General features: G+C 37.0%; 2 protein-coding genes across 2 annotated transcripts; both read left to right on the forward strand.

The window, feature by feature from the left end:
* LOC109835478 lies at nt 8,926–10,914 on the forward strand. The gene has a single exon (XM_020403455.1). It carries the CDS (start codon nt 8,926–8,928, stop codon nt 10,912–10,914), a length of 1,989 nt encoding a protein of 662 aa, XP_020259044.1.
* Nucleotides 15,801–16,556, forward strand: LOC109832405 (receptor-like serine/threonine-protein kinase SD1-8). Its single transcript, XM_020399780.1, has 2 exons — nt 15,801–15,896; nt 16,005–16,556. Exons 1-2 carry the CDS (start codon nt 15,801–15,803, stop codon nt 16,317–16,319), a joined length of 411 nt encoding a protein of 136 aa, XP_020255369.1. The 3' UTR covers nt 16,320–16,556.

Below are 21,377 nucleotides of genomic sequence, written 5' to 3' on the forward strand. Positions count from 1 at the left end.
CAAATTATTTGGAAAAAGAATTTTGCAAATAGGTCATCATACTTGTGAAAAATAGTATTTTATGAAAAACGCTCAAAACTATATGTATGAAAATGTGTGTGTGATATCCCAATAGCTTCAGATGAAATCTAAACTATTTGCCTACATTTTAGCACTAGAGAGAAAAATAAAAAGTAACTAATATCCTCACGTAGAATACAATTCTTTGAGTCTTGATATAGCTTGAGTTGGATGAAGCTTCTTATTGCATTTGGTGTTCTTGAATAAACGTTGCTTCATCACTATGCCTCCTCCTCCTTTGGATATCATCGTTGTAGCGTATATTCCATCCAATCCTCTATTTATGGTACTAACATGCTTGATATGTATATTAACTGTATTATCACTCAATAAGTAATTAGTACCGATAATGGTGGTTGTAAAACATCATCAAAACATAAGGGCTAACAGGTGATGGCATCTGACAGATGATCATGAAGGAGTCCACTGTGGGTTCATTACTCATCAGAAGACCTCGGGTTCTAGTGATAGAAATTCTATTCATGGACTCCGTCCTAGTCTTCTGGGACAAGATGTAGCACCACCGACTAAGCTGCCGATAATTGCCAACACGGTGAGGAATCGGCTTGCCACACCGACTAAGCTGCCGATAATTGCCAACACGGTGAGGAATCGGCTTGCCAGACTAGGGAGGAAATTCCATGTGCCAGGATATAGGTGCTCTGGCTAGATTCACTCATCGACGAAGAAGTGGTGGACCCGTATGACGAGTTACGTTCTTTGGCGTTGGGGTGAGGAGCGGAAGAATAATGAACTATATACCCTGATACACACCAGCATGTATAGATTGCAAATCAGCTCGCATCATTTCTTAGCTTTGTTGGAGCTTTATGACCCTGACACCAACACCTTTTTGACTCGCCACGGAGAGTTAGGGTTTGCTCTCATGAGACGCAGAAGGTTTTTGGACTTCCGATGGGTGATCATCCATATCAAGAGTACTTTCCTCCTGGCCGACAAGAGGCCGGCAGCTGAATCAACTGAAGAAAGCCTTTCCTAACATTTACGACATGTTATGGGATCTTACGTGTCATTATGAGATGGCTTTAGCTGGCGTAGGTGTCCTGGCGAAGAAGAAATCCCCATAACTAAGCTTGAAGCAATTCTCTGACTACTTGTTCAAGCATCTAGAGTATGATTCCGGTGAGACTGTCTGCGAGTTAGATCATTCGACTCCCTCAGAGATCAATAACCTGATTGAGAAGATTGTTACTCAATCATATACTATTTCTACTACTGATGGTAGGTTTCCAGTGGGGACTAAGTTTTGAACATTCCTATGGCATGCACAGAAGTGAATTCAGCCCATGACTCTTCTTGTAGGATATATCACCATTTGGCTGAAGAAGTACATCATACTGTATCAGATCTCCTACGCCTTACAGATAGAGGCTCTCTTCCCCGCCGTCCAACTTGCTTATGGGAAGGACCTTTCCTTACTTCCAGCGATAGTTGGTGATATACACAACGTGCTTCGATACTTAATTTATAGCTTCACACAGGTGGAACGTAAGCCATCAGCCGAGATTCCCCCTGTCAAGGTCGAGCTCCCGTATACTTATCTGATGGCATGGCTCGTCCTTCACCACCCTGATTTAATGTCAACATTGAGCATTGCAGATCCCTCCGTTCTGTTGGACCCTAGAGGGGGGTGATTAGGGTCAAGAGGCTCTAATATGCAATAAAAATCAAACACAAGCAAACCACAAAACAGTAATGCAATTTAAAGTAAAAGAGATAGGGTTAGGAATCGTTATCCTTGACGCGCGATGTGTTAACGAGGTTCGGCCCGCTGACCTACGTCCCCGCTCCCCACTCTCGAGGAGAAATCCACTACACACCCGGTTTGGAAGCCGGAACTTCGTCTACACAGCGATCCCACACGATCTCTCTCACTACACAGTTTGATCTCAACAGATCACACTCCCTCACAGTTGATCTACACAAGATCTCACTCACACAGCAGAAGAAAAGATGCAAGACTCTCTCTTTACACAGCCCCTATAGCAAAGAGAAAGAGTACTGAAGCTGGGAAGTGAATCACACTTAAAAACAGAGAGAAAACACAGAAACCAGACTTTGAAAATTTTTCTCAGGAAACAGCAGACTCTCTGGTTTTTGCAAAACGTTAGGGATCAAGGAGAAGAAGAAGTTTTGGGTTTTTATAGAAGAGATTAAATCAATTTAAAACAAAACCCAATCTTCCTAAATAGGATAATAATCTCCTTTTTATAGAAGAGATTAAATCAATTTAAAACAAAACCCAATCTTCCTAAATAGGATAATAATCTCCTTTACAGACCCTTATCTCAGACTGTGCCAAACACAGTTAAGTGTAAGCGTAGTTTACGAGGCAAATGACCGTTTGAAAAAAGTCACGTTTGACTGAAGGGAATTTCGGTCGTCCGAAATAATCGTTCGGTCGACCGAAAAATTTAGTCGGTCGACCGACCGAAAAACCGGTCGACCGCCAGTTGCTTTGAAAACATAGAAAACAAGCAAAGCCATCATCGGTCGACCGGCGCGGTCGACCGATATGAAAATCGAAATTTCGGTCGACCGCACCAGTCGACCGACGACCTCTCTGGAAAATACTGACAAATGACTATGGGAGCGGTCGACCGGACCGGTCGACCGCTTTCTGATATATTGCAAAAAACAGGTTTTTGACTAGACTGAAATATTTGAAAAAATATTTATTTGACCTCTGAAAATTCTGAAACTTTGTAAAATGTTTTTAATACTAAAAACAAACTATTTGGAAAAAGAATTTTGCAGATAGGTCCTCATACTTGTGAAAAATAGTATTTTGTGAAAAACGCTTAAAAACATAAGTATGAAAACGTGTGTGTGATTCCCAATAGCTTCAAGTAAACTCAGTAACTCTTTGCCTACATTCTAGCACTAGAGAGAAAAACAAAAGAAAGCTAATATCCTCATATAGAGAGCAATATACTTGAGCTTTGATATAGCTTGAATCGGATGAAGCTTTTAATCGAATTTGACGTTCTTGAAATAACGTTGCTTCATCTCTTGGCCTCCTCCTCCTTTGGATATCTTCGTTGTAGCATATATTCCATCCATCCTCCATTAATGGCACTAACGAGCTTGATAAATGAATTTACTACATTTACACTCAATAAGCCATTAGTACCGATAATGGTGGTTGTAAAAACATCATCAAAACATAAGGGCTAACACTTCTTTCCAGCTAACAGCTGGCCTTTAACCATGGAAGACCTGATGCTGCTTCATAAAGTCCCAAATATTTGCTCAGACATTAAAGCAATATGGAAGATTCTAATGCCATGTTTTTGTTGGAGGATCTGGTTTTGTAGAAACTCACTCATTTTCAAGGATATTCAGCCCATCCCGCTGCAAACTGCCTCCAATATAGCGAGGTTTTCCATTTTTTGGACAGGTTCAGTAGATGATAGGACGGCGAGGAGGCTTCGAAGGGCATCTCTCAACCTCGGTCTGCAGGAGCTAGCTAAGAAGAACACCCTATTAGAGGCTGGGGACAATAGTGCCAGCAACTAAGCCCCATTGTTCCATGTCTCAATATGAAGTTGAAGCTTTTGCTCAGTGAAGAAGCCCCCCTTTATTTTGGTTAGCTATTAGAAGTATCATGCTTTGTCTAGTCATTTTGAACTAAGTGTGGTTGTTATTTTTCTGTTGTTAAGTCTGAAGTGTTTCTATCTAGAAGTAGGGGCCTGTAGATTAAGGGTGGTAGGTGACGACATTGGTCCGCTCCCTACCCACTTCTCCTACAGTGCTCTCATCCATCTAGAGAAGTTGTAACCTCCAAAGTTGATACTTTTGCAATATATTAAATGAACAGGGCTTTATACCCTGTTTCTCAGGTTCAAAAAAAAAAGATTGTACAAGCTGACCCATGCTATATCTATGCGTTTTGTATTCTCAATATTTTCTTCACTTTTCATGTAATTGATATTTATTTACTCTTTGGATTTGTCATAACATCATACATCTAACTTTTCACTAGCTTCTTACACTAGTAGAAAACAGGGCATTGGTGACGGGGTATTGGCGACGGATTTCAAATCCGTCGCCAATAAAAACATTGGCGACGGAACATTGGAGACGGGGTTATCCCCGTCGCCAATGTTTGTATTGGCGACGGATTTCAATCCGTCGCCAATGATTTTCCGTCGCCAATAACCTTAGGCGACGGAAAAACATTGGCGACGGATCGAATCCGTCGCCAATGAGTGATAGCGACGGATTCTATCGTCGGCCAATGAGTATGGCGACGATTTGATCTGTCGCCCAATGTTCCGTCACCAATACTTATTGCGAGCAGATTCGATCCGTCGCCAATATCTTATTACGACGGCTCGAAATCCGTGCCAATAAGTATTGGCGACGGATCATTGAGAACCGGATCAAATCGTCGCCAATACTCATGGCGTCGAAACATTAGCGACGGATCGAATCCATCGCCATGTTATTGCACGACGGGATTTGATCCGTCGTCATGACCGTCGCCTAAAATGATTATTGGCGACGGATTCGAGACCGTCGCCAATAAGTGTATTGCGACGATGTGATCCGTCGCCAATCAAGGTATTGGCGACGGATCGAATCCTGTCGCACAACTCATGATCGATATATATTAAAAGGAATAATTTCTTATTTATGATTATTCTTTAATACTCGAGAAATTAAATTCTTTAACAGAAGATAGATATACTTTGATATTTGATAAGTATTTGTTTAGAGAAACATGATGACTTTGATTAGTTTAGAGAAAATTGATGCGAAAGAATGAATAATGAGAAAATGGTGAGATACACTAGGAGATCATGTTTTAGTTATTACGTGTAAAACATGTAACAATATGATATTGCCTATGCTATAGCAAAACTTATCATAGCCTTTTGTAATCTAATGAGGAATATGATATATATTGGCGAAAAAAAAGATTTTTAATGAATTTGGGTTTCCACGTTGAGATGAGACAAACTATATATAGGTCAAATGGGTTGGATTTTTAATAATTAAAATTTAAGAGAACTGGTAATATAGTTGGGAGATTTAAAGGTCCAAATGTTATATCGAATCCGTCCGCACAATGAGGTATCATTTTTTAGTTATACGGCGTTATGAACAATGTAACCATATTGATTTGGCAAATTGATTATACCAGAACTTATCATATATCTTTTTCAATTATTAGGCAGTTGCTATGTTAGTTAAATTTTGTTTTTTTACTATTTGTGCTAGAAAAATCCGATGAGCCTCTACTATCTTTATCTTTATGCTAGCAGATTCGATATAGCTGCTATATTCTTTATGCTAGCAAGATTCTATGTCGCCCTCTACATCATTAATGATTTGAAGAGTGAAACTAAATGAATTAATCACTAAGAAATGAATGAAATTGTCACGCTCCAAAACTTCAAGTGATATTCATAAAACCGGTTACCGAACAACATCGACCCTTGCACAAGACAAGTCGCGTGTAGGCGAGCAAGCGATGACACTTTATATCACTACTCAACTCAAAACATATACATAATGCCTGCTGAAGATAGTAGGTCAAAACAAACTATATATATATATATATATATATTATATATATATATATAAATATATTATATGATATATATATATATATATATATATATATATATATATATATATATATATTATAATATATATATATAATATATATATTTTGGGAAAAGTGAATCTAAGGTGACACCCTAGGCTCCCACCTAAGGACACGGCCTAAAATCACATCATTCCCTAATATTTTTTTACGATCCGCTCCATTGAACTTGATCTACATGTTCTTAAACTCAAACACACTAATTTTGGGGTGAACCCGTCGTGTTTTGACCATTCGTTGAGTCGTCAAAAAAGTTCTATTCATTCGAAACCGTTAAAATTACGACGAGTGGATGAAGGGTCAAAACACGACGGGTTCACCCCAAAATTGGTGTGTTTAGGTTTAAGAATGTGTAGATCAAGTTCAACGGAGCGGATCGTAAAAAAATATTAGGGAATGATGTGATTTTAGGCCGCGTCCTTAGGTGGGAGCCTAGGGTGTCACCTTAGATTCACTTTTCCCTATATATATATATATATATAACATATTATTGCCATATTTAAGAAAGAAAGTGCAAGTTAATTTTATCGCAAAGCATTGTAGAATCATGTTAAAATATTCCAAAATCAAACTCTCTTTGAAAACAAGCAATTACTAAGAAAGAAAACGAACTAGGTCCAAACAAGATTGGATTTTTATAATTAAAAGTCAAGGGAAACTGGTAATAATAGTTAGCTTTAAACGAATATTTCTTTTCTAAAATAAACATTTACTTTATTTCTTGTCTTCTGTCCTTTCTAATTCTAGAACCTTCTAAATCATCAAATGACATTAATACACACTAAAGTAAATTGTAGTATATATGCTCATTTTTCTTTTTATTTTAAGCACTTACTCTAATTAAATTATCTTCAATTTGAAAACTACTCAATAGTACCGAAATTGAAGGAATAATTTAATTGTTAAATAGCAGTTTAAGATACATTTTCTATGTAGAACTCCATCACATACCAAATCAAAACCAACGGTGGATCTAACCAGATATTCGGTCAAGTTCGATTCAGTAGTTCATTTAGTATTAAATGAATAAAATTTAATATTCGACTTATAAATGAATAGAATTTAACCACAGGTATGTTCGATTCGATTGATCATTAATTATTCGATAACTATTTGTAAATCTAGATGATATGGTTCTTTTTGCAAGTAGTATATTCAGATGTTAACTAATTGTAAATATTATGATGATTTGAGGGATGTAATAGAAATTTTCATGATTTGAGTGAGTAATTTTGAAAAGGCAATAGATGTGAGGGATTAATTTAACCTCGGTCAACGACGTATTGCATTATACAGTCCTATTATTAGACTTATCGTTGTTTTCTAGAAACCCTTTCATAAGTAAAGATTTAGGGTACCAATTTGAAAACATTAAAACTTTAAAGGGTTAAACTAAAACATTCCAAAACTTTCCAATAAAAAAAACCCTAGCAGACGCCCCATTAACTCATTCTCAGCCCCTATCTCTATCTCTCTTTCCTCAATCTCCAGATCCCAAACAAAACCTAACGGCCGCTCGCCCCCTGCCCGCTCGCCTCCGCCCGTTACCTTTCTTTCGCAGACCACGTTATCTGAATCAAATAAGTAAACAGGATGTATGCATGCTAATTCTCATAAGTTGTTACAAGTTAAGCCCTTGTTTTATACTCACAAGAGAAGTTGATAATTTGTTATATAACATTATGATCTTAAAAAATTGTTATGTGACCTTTTATGCCTCTTTCTAAGCATGACGTGTGTGTAGTCACGTGATCAGATAGCATGATTTTGTCCTTTTTAAGTCAATTTTAAGTCAATTTGAAAGATAATTTTTATTCTTTACCTAACTAATTAAATATTTTGGATTTTGATTATACTAAATCGCAGACTCATTATTCGAACGCCTCCATCATCAACTCCAACCACCGTCGGCATCCTCCACCTCATTGAAAGGTTTGTCTTCACATATTTCTAGTTTTTTGTTTTTTAATATTATAAACTTATTATGCAATTTAATGTTGTTAGTTGATCATAATCATGCAAATGTAGTTATCCTAAACCTAAATGACCTATTTTTAACTCTACTTTCACAAAAATCTAATATTACCCTAATCATAACCTTAATATCGTAATAATCCAACAATAACCAATACTATTCATGCCTTACTAAAACTGAACTTAAATGCTACTCTAATGCCAATTATACTTAGTGTGATATATAACACAAAAAATATGTTATATATCCATTATAGGTGAATAAAAAATTAGTTAACGACAACCGTAGATCCCCGTCTAATAATTACTACCAATTTTTTTGGAGTTATAAAATAAGATAGACGACTCAAATTTCGGTATGAAATTTAATTCTATACCGAAATTGATTGTTTACCTTATATTATAAGTAGAAATAATTGGTACGTAACTATTGGATCTGTCCAGTTCGGACGGGTTAGGAATATAGTAGTGCACACATCTAACTTTGTATACTTTGTGTATTTTTATTTCTAGAAAATTTTGGTCGCACGTACTTGTTGTTCTCCGTGTACAATAAGCGTATGTTGTTATGCGTTTCGGTCTATTATTTATCGATTTTAATCTATTATCGATACGCATAATAATATCCGCACAGTGTACTCGGAGAACAGCGGGTAGGTGCTGCCGAAATTTTCTAGAAATAAAAATGCACAAAGTATTCAAAGTTAGATGTAAGCACTACTATATTCTTAATGGGATAGAAGCCTTCCTATGACAGCCGAGAAAGTTTTAGACTAACCTATTGTTTGTTCAAATGTAGACAATGAAGTTTATTACGTACATAGTGTTTAGTCCAATTTACTACAACAATGATTATTACATAGACCAATTTAGTCCAATTTAGTAAAACGTTTTATGAGATATTAAGATAATTAATAATTATACTTAATATACAGATGAGACAAGTTCCTGACAAGTCGTGGATTGATATTCCTATTATGAAAAGAAGAGCGGGAGGTGACACTCGATATCGTGAAGGATGGGAAGCGTTCCTTGAGTATGCGTATGCGAATCCGAGGAAGTTAGAAAATGATTTGCTGTTTTGTCCATGTAGTTTTTGCAGAAATAGGGGTTTGGTGGATAGAGTTACTACACGAAAACACTTAGAAAGATGGGGATTTGATGAAAAGTACAAATATTAGAGATTTCACGGAGAAGATGACGATATTGAACCAGTTGACGGAAAAATAAATCTAAGAATAGACGATACACATGCAATGTTCAATGATATTGCCGCAGTTACAGAAGTTGCTGAATTTTTGGAGGTTCTTGAAGTTCCCGAAGATGCAGAAGGTGTCGAAAATGTTGATGATGTGCGTGATACCGATAGCTTTAAAAGTTTAATGAAGTTATTAGAAGATGACGAAAAGGATTTGTATGCCTGTTGCTCAGAGTATAGTAGATTGTCGTTTATTCTTCAACTGATGCGTATTAAGACCCTCAGCGGAATGGCAGATAAATATTTTCAAATGCTTCTTAATTTACTACGCAAGGTAATTCCGGATGGAGAGAATAGCATACCAGAAAAATGTTATGATGCAAATAAGATCGTTGGCGCTCTCGGTTTAGATTACACAAAAATCCATGCGTGTCCTAATGATTGTATCCTGTATTATAAGGATAATGAGAAGCTTGAAGAATGTCCAAAGTGTGGAGTGTCTCGTTGGAGGAAGAATACACGCACTTCAACACGAAAGGCAGATGAGCCTGTTAAGCAGCCGAAGAAAATTCCAGCGAAGGTGCTCCGACATTTTCCCTTAGTACCGCGTTTACAGAGGTTGTATATGACAAAAGACACAGCTAAAAACATGCGGTGGCATAAGGAAGGACGCGTAGTTGATGGTAAACTCAGGCATCCGGCAGATGCAGATGCATGGGAGCATGTTGATCAATCTTTTCCTTGGTTTTCCACAGAGTGCAGGAATGTTAGACTCGGTCTATCTAGTGACGGATTCAACCCGTTTGGCATTATGAGTTCAGGTTGGTCTACTTGGCCCATTGTGTTAATACCTTATAATTTACCACCTCGACTTTGTATGAAGCAACCGTATATGATCCTTTCATTGCTGATACCAGGCAAACACTCACCCGGTAATGACATAGATGTGTTCATGGAGCCGTTAATTGATGAGTTAAAACTTCTCTGGGATGAAGGGGTCCAAACGTATGATGCATTTTCCCGTCAAACGTTTAATCTTCGTGCTATTCTTATGTGGACCATTAATGATTTTCCAGCTTATGCTAATCTCTCCGGTTGGTCTACAAAAGGAACATTTGCTTGTCCCGTATGTGGTCCAAACTTTGAAGGCTTTCATTTACAACACAGTAGAAAGATGTGTTATTGGTTTAACAGAAGATGGTTACGTAAAGGACATAAATACAGAGGGAAAAGGTGGGCGAATAAGTTTGATGGCCAAGAAGAGAAAAGAGGAGAGCCGCACGTAATGACTGGAGATGAAATTGTAGAATTATTTGAGGGATATCCTAAAAATAAGTTTGGAAAGAGCCGATATACAAGAGAAGATATTCTAGCTCCAAGACGCATTTCCATTATGAAGAAGGCACCGAAACGAAAGAGAAAAGTGTGCATTACGGATGAGACACGTGATGAGGAATTACCAAAAGGATGGACAAAATTTAGTATATTTTTTCAGCTACCGTACTGGCAAAAGCTAAAAATTCGGCATAACCTAGATGTAATGCATATTGAAAAAAATATATGTGATAACATGTTGTCCACACTCTTACAAGATGGTAAGAAATCAAAGGACGATTTACGAGCTCGGCGAGACTTGAATGCATTGAACATCCGACATGATCTGCAAGCACGAGAAGTTACTGACGGCAAATTTGAGTTGCCCTCATCTCGCATTACGATGACAAAGGTTGAGATGCAAAGATTCTGTGAGGTGCTCAAATCGGTAAAGTCGCCAGATGGTTACTGTTCTAATATTTCAAATAATGTCCAGGTGAAAGAGCGAAAAATTTTGGGACTTAAGACTCATGATTATCACATCCTTCTTCACCAATTGCTTCCTGTGGCACTCCGTAACAATATGGTTGATGATGAAGTAGCAAAGGTTATAATTGAATTCTGTGGATTTTTTAGAAAGTTATGCTCAAAAGTTATCAATGTTACAGAATTTAAGACACTAAAAGGAGAAATGAATGAAACCCTTTGCAAAATGGAGTTATTCTTCCCTTAATTCTGCATACAAAATATATATTGTGCATTTACAAAATATTTTTCACATCAACAATCATGCAAATACTCACTTACAAAAGCATATCTCCATTTAATCAAAAAATATAACCAATGATTTCCATTAGAAGACTGACATTAATTTTTCCATATCAACAATGCAGACAATCAGTTTTAAAATAATAAAGTCTACTGACGGAGAAACTATTGCGGTGAGGTTTGAGCTCGTTTAATTTGTAAACTAAGCGTATGCATGAAATTAAATCTCTTCTCTAGAGGTATATGTAGGAGTTACCATGCATCTTGATATTCAAGAAACGATCAGGAAGTAATCACACCGTGATGGCAAAAACCTCCCACGAATCACTCTGTGACTAATTCTGAAAATATATAATTGATGGTGTCATGCTGAAATAACAAGAGATGCATATGGCTTTAATCTTGTAAATCTAGACAAGGAGATTTACTCCGATTTGAAGTTCATGTTTGCAAAGCAGGCTACTCAGTGCTTTTATGTCAAAGATCCTAGACAGCCGAAGGTTTGGGTCGCATTGTATAAGGAGCCGAGAACTCTTGTTGAACTTTCTCTCGATGAAAACATAGAGGGTTCTGATGATCCAAATAAGACTGAAGGAGAAGTTTTTCCTAATTACTCATACCCGCAAAATGTCAATTTTAATATGTATACTCCGCAAAATCGGCTTGATATTCGTAATGTAGGAGATTGAATGTCGAAATATTAGTACTTTTAAAATTTAAAGTATTAACTTTGTCGTTTTAATATATATTTTTTATTTTGTCAATGCAATTTTCAACATTCACTTATTTTGCTTCAATAAATTGAATAATCATTTAAGATGCAGATGAGCCGAAGGATAAAGCGCATAGGGGAAGTTTCCCACAATCAAGCAAATTCATCATCAGGTATAAATATTAATTTGTTCAAATAAATTGTTTTTGTGATATAGATATGCATATTTCGCATTTATAATTATATTTTTTACGTGTAGGAATGTCCTCACGACCTTATAGTAGTCCATTATCTCTACATGGATCCTCACCCGTTGAAGGTATTAATTTATTTAATTTCATTAAGTTAATTGAGAAACTTATTTACCTATATTATTTTTATTACTTTCGTAGATATTGCGGGGACAGATACACATGCATCTCCTATGAGTCCACCTATGAGTCAACGTCATCATCGGGATTCATCGCCTGGTCTAGGTATTAATTTTAATGTCCATGGATATTTTATGTTCCATATAAATATTTATTTCACATTTTATATTGCAGACAATCATCATGATGGATCCGGTGATGACGAGATCCAACACGAGTCTTTTGCGAGATCTTCTCAGTCGGAGGTTGAATGTCTCCGTCCATGGACTGAAGCAGTAAATTCCATCCCCTTACCAGAAAAGGCTATCACATTGCAAAAGAAATGCGATGGGAACTATAAAAAAAGGAGAGAAGACATTAAAAACAAGTATAGTATAATAAAGCAGAGACTAGAAAAGGCGATGTCAGATAAGTTGAGGGAAATGGGTAAGAATATCATGTAAAATATTGATCAATCTTCGTTATTTAATTATTGAAGTTTTTAAAAAAATATCGCTCTTTATCTTTGTAGGGAACAAGGACTACGAGAAGGCCGGTAGACACGGCAGTGATCTGTTTACGAAGGTACCTCCTAAAGGTTATCGAGCCATTTTGGGGTGGATGGGCAACATTCCAGTTGGAGATGACGCCGTCAGATTTAATAATTTGATCGGTTGTTTAATCAAAGACCCACACCATATTAACATCGCTCATAACTTTGATGAACAACAATGGAATGGAATAAAGAAGATATGGGAGAGGCTCATGGTAATTATTCGTTATATTGTTTTTTCAATAAATATTTATTTAATTTTTTAATATTGCATGTTTTTGTAACACCTAATTTGTAGAATCACTATTGCCTTGAGGACAACCCGGACTCTTGGGATTACGTAATGAGTAGAGCGAGCAAGATGCTTCGGGGGTGGAGGAGTAGACTTAAGAGTCAATACTTTACAGATATAACCATTGATTGGAAGCGGATTCATCAGCTTGATAAGAGGGTTCCTCCTTATAATTGGATGACTCTCATTATCGAGTGGGAGGGCGAGAAGAAGGTGAGTTATTTTTTAATTAATTATATTACCACCACATATACTGAAAAATTACTTTATTTTGAAGGATAAATGTTCGATAGCATCGGCTAATCGCGGTGCAAAGCTATATGATCACTTTCTAGGAGCTACTCCCTACGCTCGGATCGAGCATAAATATTTGCGTGAAAATCCGGTTAGATCAAAATATTAAAACTCAACTCATGTTACTATTTTCATACGTTATTAGAAATTGGAACAATTGATGTTTTTGCTGAATTAAGTGATAGCTTCATCATCAAGTTTACATATATTTTCCAAATGCAGATATTGCCTGTGTAAGGCCTTAAATAAGGATATGCGTGCATGCTTATTCATCGTGTTTCTTTACTTGGTATATACTGGAACTTTCACATTCACTTTTCACACTTTGCTAAAAATTGTGATAACATTTCTAACCATATCATATGCTGAATGCAAGAATGCACATAAATATGCATATAAATTTACTACGGAAATGTCGTCATCCCTTCATGTTTAAAAGTTACTGTGTCACACTTTATGACCCCGGGCACTTGATAACCATGTTCCATCCCCGACTAGGAATAGGGACATGCAGTTCACCTTATTTTTTCTAGACTAGTTAGGCTCACTCCAATACTTCTGATCTGAAATTACAGAGATGATCAAAATCTGTGGTCCTTTGTCATGCAAATATGTAAACAGGGAGGGCCTTATCTGCAATTTGCTCCCGTACTTCAAGCCTAGCTGTTATCTTCCGGGTATTTGTAACAGAGTCATGAACTTCAAGCCTAGCTGTGATGTATTTGTAACAGTCATGAACTTAAAGCCTAGGCTGCACGGCTCATATTATACCAGTATGTTTGACGAAGAAGGTAAAAAATGCATGTCCAGTGACAAATCTTTTTCTTTCAGAATCATAGCTGAAAAGGTCGACTATAAATGAAATAAGAAAGTGATCATATAGCTTTGCACTTAATTCATAACATTGTCTTAATTTATTTATTTCTATTGGTTGAGTTCCATTGCTTAAGACTGCCCTAATTTATTTATTTCTATTGCTATATGTTATTAGGAGGCGCTTGAAGCTTCACAAGACTTTGTCTTGTCCCAGTCTCAGAGCATAGAGAACACTCCTACCGATCCTAATCGCATGACTAGAGAGCAATGGAGGGAAATTGTTGATGGAGTTTATGGCTCTAAACCAATCAAGAAAGGGAGGGTGCCTTTATCAAGTGCAAAAGTTAGGATAGTCTCCACTAGCAGGAATATACAAAATGACTCGTCCGCGACCTCAAATCGACCAAGTGTGACATCGTACGTCGTGGCTAAAATTGGACAGTATTTAATGGACAATGTTCAACCCTCGATGTTTTTTCAATTTATTCCCATTATTACGCGCGAACTAGGGGGTGCACAATCGACTTGGGATGTTGTGCAGCGCCTCATTGATTGTCCATCGTTGAAGGAGATTCTTCCTGAGTCGATATACTTAGAGATCTTTAAGTTGGCGTTTGCCGAGCATGAAGTTCATGGTGGTGGAGAGGTATATATGACGCGACATATATGTATTTATTATTATATTTTTGGTATATATATATCTTATGTGGAGTGATATTCTTTTCAGGTTGGAGGAGGTATTGTAGGAAGCAGTAGTACGATACGACGTTCTAATGCAGACGATGCTGATAACAGGGATGCCGACGATGACGAGGAGTGAGTGAGACTTGTGTTAAGACATATCATGACTTTTGAATTTTACATATATAAAATATATATGTGATTTTATTGCGTAGTGAATGAATATTATTTGAGCATGCGAGATGTATTGTGATTGTGATTATATGACGAGTATTATTCGATATTGTGGATTGACGGATGAAATTGAATGAGTGTGGAATGTGAATGTATATCATGGTTGGTTTTATGATATATTGTTAAATATTATCATTGGATTGATGTCGATACAGGTTATATGTGTATTCTCTCGTATGGGAGGCTACCGAAAAATTAAATTTTTTTTTTGTGTAAATATATACATTGGCGACGGCAAAATCCATCGGCAATAAACATTGGCCACGAGGTAATCCGTCGCCAATGTTAAAACATTAGCGACGGACTACCCGTCACCAATAAACATTGGCGACGGGGTGATCCGTCGCCAATGTCAAGAACATTGGCGACGAGCTACCCCGTCGCCAATGTTTATTAGCGACGGGGTATCCGTCGCCATGTTTAAACATTGTGGCGACGGATTTCCCGTCGCCAATAAACATTAGTGACGGGGTATCCGTCGCCAATGTTCAAACATTGACGACGGACTAACCCCGTCGCCAATAAACATTGGACGGGGTGATCCGTCGCCATGTTTGAACATTGGGACGGATCACCCCGTCGCCAATGTTTATTGGCGACGGAAGTAACCGTCGCCAAAAAATCCGTCGCCAATAGCGTGCGTCGCCAATAAGTATTGGCGACGGGTTAACCGTCGCCAATATTATTGGCGACCGGATTTATTGGCGACGGAAATGGGGCCCGTCGCTAATATGTATTGTGACGGATTTTGGGGCATTGGTGACGGATTTCCCCGTCGCCAATGCCTGTCTGTTTCTACTAGTGTTTTAATGGTCCAAGTCTAGTATTGTTGTTTCCAAATGTCTAATTTTTGTATTGATGGAATGCAGCGGATACATGGCTCCAGAGTATGCGTGAATGGTATCATTCTCATAAATCGATGTATTTGCTTGGGGTCTTGGTATTAGAAATTATAAGTGGCAAAAGAAACAAAGGAGTCTATTTCTCTCGGTCTGAGGAATATCTTTTAGGCAAAGTAAGTGCCATAAACTAAATACAACCTTCTACTTCTTTTATGATGCACTATGTACAGCCATATATTTATTGTTAACACACAAACTGTATTTGATTTTAATTATCTCAGGCTTGGAATTTTTGGACGAAAGGTGAAGGCTTGCAAGTAGTTGATGCATCCTTGGATTGCTCAATTGGTACCGCTGATGTTTTAAGATGTATGAAAGTTGGATTGCTATGCGTTCAGGAGAGCCCTGAGGACAGACCAACAATGTCGTCTGTTGTTTTGATGTTAGGTGGCGATAGTGACCACGCTTTGCTGCCTGAGCCTAAACAACCAGGTTTTGTGGCAAGAAAGCATTTTTTGACTGATCATTCATCGTCAAAGATGGATATATTACACAGTGTGAATGGTGTAACAATTACAATGCTTGTAGGCAGGTAATAAGCACTTTTATCAGTTCTACCTCAATAATAGTGTGGTTAAATTCTTATGGGGATGGAGCATTCATATTCATAAGGTGAAAAGGTACTGGTCAGTTTGTCTCCAACTAATCTAGCCTATTATCCAACTTGTTTGAATTGGACTAGACCACATATTATTGATTGTAAATAATAGGTATTGGTGATGTAGATGAGATGTAAACTTTGAGATTTAATCCTTTTTTCCCTAAGTGTGATGAACCAGTCATTTCCTTGATAAACATTGCTTTTTATCTGTGCATGAGAAAACTAATCACTTTGAGGATGCTATTCTTTGTGATGTAGGACGCTTAACTGATAATTTCATGACGGATGCCGACAATCACGAGCTAAATATAGATTTATACGTATTATTGACCTCCGCAAAGAAATGATCATATCTTCCAACCCAGAAGGCGGATTCTAAAATATTATATATGTAAATCGTCTATCTCGACGAGACGGAGCTAACTAGATTGTCAGATTTTTAAAATCTCATCAGTTACATCCAGTTTTGGCTGAAATCTAAAAATAATCAGCCTTTAGTTTATTTTTAGTAATAAAATTGGAGTCTATTTAGATTAGGAAATAAATTCAATTTTAGAGTCAAATTAGATTAGGAAACAAATTCAATTTTGATTCATGATTTGTTTCCTTTATTATAGGGAGTCTTTTGAGGATAGAATTTGATACTTTCTATTTTTTTATAATTCTAGTCTTACTAGGAGTCTTATTTGTTTTTCTATTTAAGAAGAGATATGTAACAAAAGAAAAAAAACAACTTGTTTTATTAATAAAATTTCTCTTTCAATATTTTCTTCATGGATTCGGAGATTGTTCTTTGTGGATTCAGAGAACGCGCCCTTGGTGGATTCCGAGGCTATCACTTCCGCGCTGCGTCAATTGGTATCAGAGCCTTGTTCCTCCGATCCGATAGCAGGTGATGTAGCCCATACTTCTCGAACTGAGTTCGACGTGCTGAAGACCGGTGTTAATCAGATGAAGACTGTCGTAGAGCGACTTACGTCGGCAATGGAGCGTCTGAACACGAGAGGAGTTCGAAATCGCGTTGATGGTCGCCAGTGACGTGATTCGACTCCACATGATGAATTCAACAGCAACAATGACCCTAAGCAAGACCTTAGACTTGGGAAGAGCACTAAAGAAGCAATAAAGAATGAAGAATCACCTCCAGAGCATAATATCTTCCGCACGAGGTGCATTGTGATGCAGAAGATTTGTGATGTTATTATTAACAATCACAGTAGAAAGAATCTTGTCTCTCAGCGTATGGTGAATAAGTTAGGTTTGAAGACAGAAACACCCACCTCTCTACAAGATCGACTGGATTCACAAGGGCAATGATGTGCAGAACGATAAGATGTGTCGTGTACCTTATTCTATCGGTCACAGGTATTTTGATGATGTGTTGTGTGATGTGGTCGAGATGGATATTTGTCATATGCTTTTAGGTAGGCCATGACAATTTGATATTGGAGCTACCCACAAAAGTAGAGACAATGTTTATATCTTCAATAAAGATGAACGCTAAATTGTACTTCGCCTCTTACAGAAAAGAAGCCATCTAAGATAAAAGCTAATAAGGAGAAGAAACCTTTGGTGGCAAACAACGATGCTTTAGCAGAAAACTTGAAGCAATCTAAAGAGGTCTATGACTTGGTTGTAACTAAAAAAGAAGAACCTGCCCCTACCGAAATTCCTCCTAAGGTGCAAACAATCGTTATGCATGAGATTCATTATGGTGATATGATAGTGAAGATGGATGATATGCATGATATTCTCAAAGGGGTTGAGAGTGATATTACACATATTAATGTTGTCCCGATGGAGGAGAAGGATAAATTAGAGAGTGAGACAATTAATGATATGTGTGAATTGCTTGGTGGAGGGCTAAAGACAAAGGAGATGAAAGAATTGTGTATGGAGTATGATGCGGGATTTTCTTCCCTAGAAGCAAAGTTGGTGAATAATTTTAAAAAGAATTTGATGATACTTCAAGCACTAGAATACGAGAAGCAACATGGAACATATTTTGTGGAGTTTTTGAAGTCAACTGCACATCCACATGCCGCCAATAAAATACACATGATGTCAGGAAGAATAATATATGAATTTGATTCAGAAGAAGTCCTAGCCGAGAACGTAAAAGAACAAATGAAGAAAATCAATGCTAAGTACAAGGTGGATGATGATCAATGCAGGTTAGAAAGATATTTATCGATGAAGTTACTTTTCAAGCAAATATAAGCTCTAGGTCGATCTTCTTTCAACAAGGGGAGACTGATGTAGGACGCTTAACTGACAATTTCATGAGGGATGCAGACAATCACGAGCTAAATATAGATTTATACGTATTATTGACCTCCGCAAAGAAATGATCATATCTTCTAACCCAGAAGGCGGATTCTAACATATTATATATGTAACTCGCCTAATCGACGAGACGGAGCCAACTAGATTGTCAGATTTTTAAAATCTCATCAGTTACATCCAGTTTTGGCTGAAATCTAAAAATAATCACAACTAGATTGTCAGATTTTTAAAATCTCATCAGTTACATCCAGTTTTGGCTGAAATCTAAAAATAATCAGCCTTTAGTTTATTTTTAGTAATAAAGTTGGAGTCTATTTAGATTAGGAAATAAATTTAATTTTAGAGCCAAATTAGATTAGGAAACAAATTCAATTTTGGTTCATGATTTATTTCTTTTATTATAGGGAGTCTTTTTAGGATAGAATTTGATACTTTCTATTTTTTTTGTAATTCTAGTATTACTAGGAGTCTTATATGTTTTTCTATTTAGGGGCTGTTTGGTACGTTTCCTAGATATAAGGAAATGTATTTTCATATACAAAAACACAAGTTTTGAGTTTTCCAAACTTTTCCAAGAAATAGATTGTTTCGCTTTGGTTCGCAAAAAAAATGGTGAGAAACCAATGTATTTATTTTTCTTGTGTTTGGTTCGCATGGAAAAAAGGGAAAACTTTTGTTTATATGGTTCTTGTGTTTGGTTCGCATGGAAAAAAGGGAAAACTTTTGTTTATATGGCAAAAAGCTGACGTGGCTACAGTTTTCATCAATTTCACGAGGTTGAGGAAGGAATTGGGGAAGAAAAAAAATCTGATGTGGCGGCGATTTTCACCGAGTTTCCCTTCTTCAACCCTAGCGAACCAAAGATGGGAAAAAAACCGACGGAAAGCTTATATCCTACGTGGTCATGAAAAATCTGATGTGGAGGCGGTGTAAAACTTTTCCACCGAGTTAAAAGCCCCTTAAGAAGAGACATGTAACAAAAAAAAATGTTTTATCAGTAAAATTTCTCTTTCAATATTTTCTTCGTGAATTCGGAGATTGTTCTTTGTGGATTCAGAGAACGCCCCATTGATGGATTCCGAGGCTATCACTTCCGCGCTGCGTCACTTTGCCTCTTCTTTTTTTAGGGACACTATCACTCCATCTTTAATGTATTCCACCAATGAGATGCTAGTTCCTGTTAATGAAACCTTTGCTTTGGGCTTTTTCATTAAATGATGCATGTGATGTGGATGTGGATCCTATTATAAGTTGGTGATGCAGTCCTGTTAGGGCTGCCACCAGATTGGATATAAGAGATGCATAAAGAAAAAGAGAGAACACAAATATAACAGCCGCGACCGAAAATTAGGTTGTCAAGCAAAAGCTAATAAGGTGTATTCGGTCTCATTCAATATTGCTGAAAAAGAGAAAGAGATGATCCCAGTTCATCTACCCTATACCAGTATCGACTTCATCATATGAATGTACTAACCACTATTGTTAGAGTGTAAAAATATAAACCTCAATTCTCACCATAACTTTGAAGCTTTCGTGTAATGATTAAAGGGACTTAATTTAAGATGGTATCGGACCAGTCCAGGTTCGAATCCCATTGTGGCCATAAATGTAATGCGGATTTTACAAAAATTGACACCGTTGCGTGAGTCCAGGTTTTAGCCGATTAAAAGGACTTTGAGACTAATTTGAGAACTATTAGAGGATCTACATCTTTTTCTAGCAGTTATCTTTACCACACATTTAAAATCCTTACTATGTAATCCCATCATAATCAAGTGTCACAATATATAGATAACTGCTAGAAAAAAAAAACGCCGATAGCAGTTATCTTTTTCTAGCACTTTTTGTTGTTAATTAAAAAAAAACGCCGCCCTGACTTTTTGGGGGTGTTTGTTTCAAAATTTTTTTGGCATTTGGGTGGGATTTCAAATTCTAGGATCAAAAAGTGGGTTTTTTTGGGTTTTAGAATTCCATAAACTTTGTTTGTTTCAAAACAAATTTTAGAATATTGAATCCCCAAATTATAAAAAACTAATATTTTTTAGGATTTGTAAAATCCCACATTTCATAGAGGATGTGGGCTGGATCTCTGACAAAACACATCCACCTCAGCAAACTGGTATTTGCTATTTTTTAAATGACTTTAAAATTCAATTTCATAATCAATACAGGCTGAAAACTGGTTATCAGTCGATTGGTTAGTCGAGTGATGAAACTGTTTGCATTTATCACAAGTCTTTGCTTCTATGCTGGTCGACTGACAAGTCGACTGATGAAACTGCCTGCATTTATCAAAAGTCTCTGCTTCTATGCAAGTCGACTGATGAGTAATCAGTCGACCGATGAGCTGCCAGTTTCAGATAACGATCAGCTCATCAGTCGACTGATCCGAGCCGTCAGTCGACCGATAAGCCCCAACGGCTATTTTCCAGCCTTTTGCAGTTTTGTCTTTTTGCTGGATTTTCTTGGGTTTTGAGCCTTGGTTTTCATCCTATATATACCCCTTACTGTTCTCTTCTACAATCTAATGAATTCATTGTTTACAGGCTATAAGTGGTTTTTTTGAGTTTTTCGGATTTAGCTATGATGATTGGTCACATATTGATATTGCTGACTACAATGGAATTTCATTGTTTACAGGAGGCGTTCATGAATGAGAATGCAGTCTATATTGCTTTTGCAATTTTTAGATGAGGCAGTCCATTAT

Source organism: Asparagus officinalis, chromosome 3, assembly GCF_001876935.1.
Source record: "Asparagus officinalis chromosome 3, Aspof.V1, whole genome shotgun sequence".
In the NCBI taxonomy this organism is placed as follows: Eukaryota; Viridiplantae; Streptophyta; class Magnoliopsida; order Asparagales; family Asparagaceae; genus Asparagus; species Asparagus officinalis.

What these genes read in the sequence shown, in the direction of transcription:
- LOC109832405 (XM_020399780.1), top strand. Translation starts at nt 15,801, where the DNA reads ATGTATTTGCTTGGGGTCTTGGTATTAGAAATTATAAGTGGCAAAAGA. An exon ending in AGGAATATCTTTTAGGCAAA is followed by an intron (nt 15,897 to 16,004) that starts GTAAGTGCCATA and finishes TAATTATCTCAG; the next exon opens with GCTTGGAATTTTTGGACGAA.
- LOC109835478 (XM_020403455.1), top strand. Translation starts at nt 8,926, where the DNA reads ATGTTCAATGATATTGCCGCAGTTACAGAAGTTGCTGAATTTTTGGAG.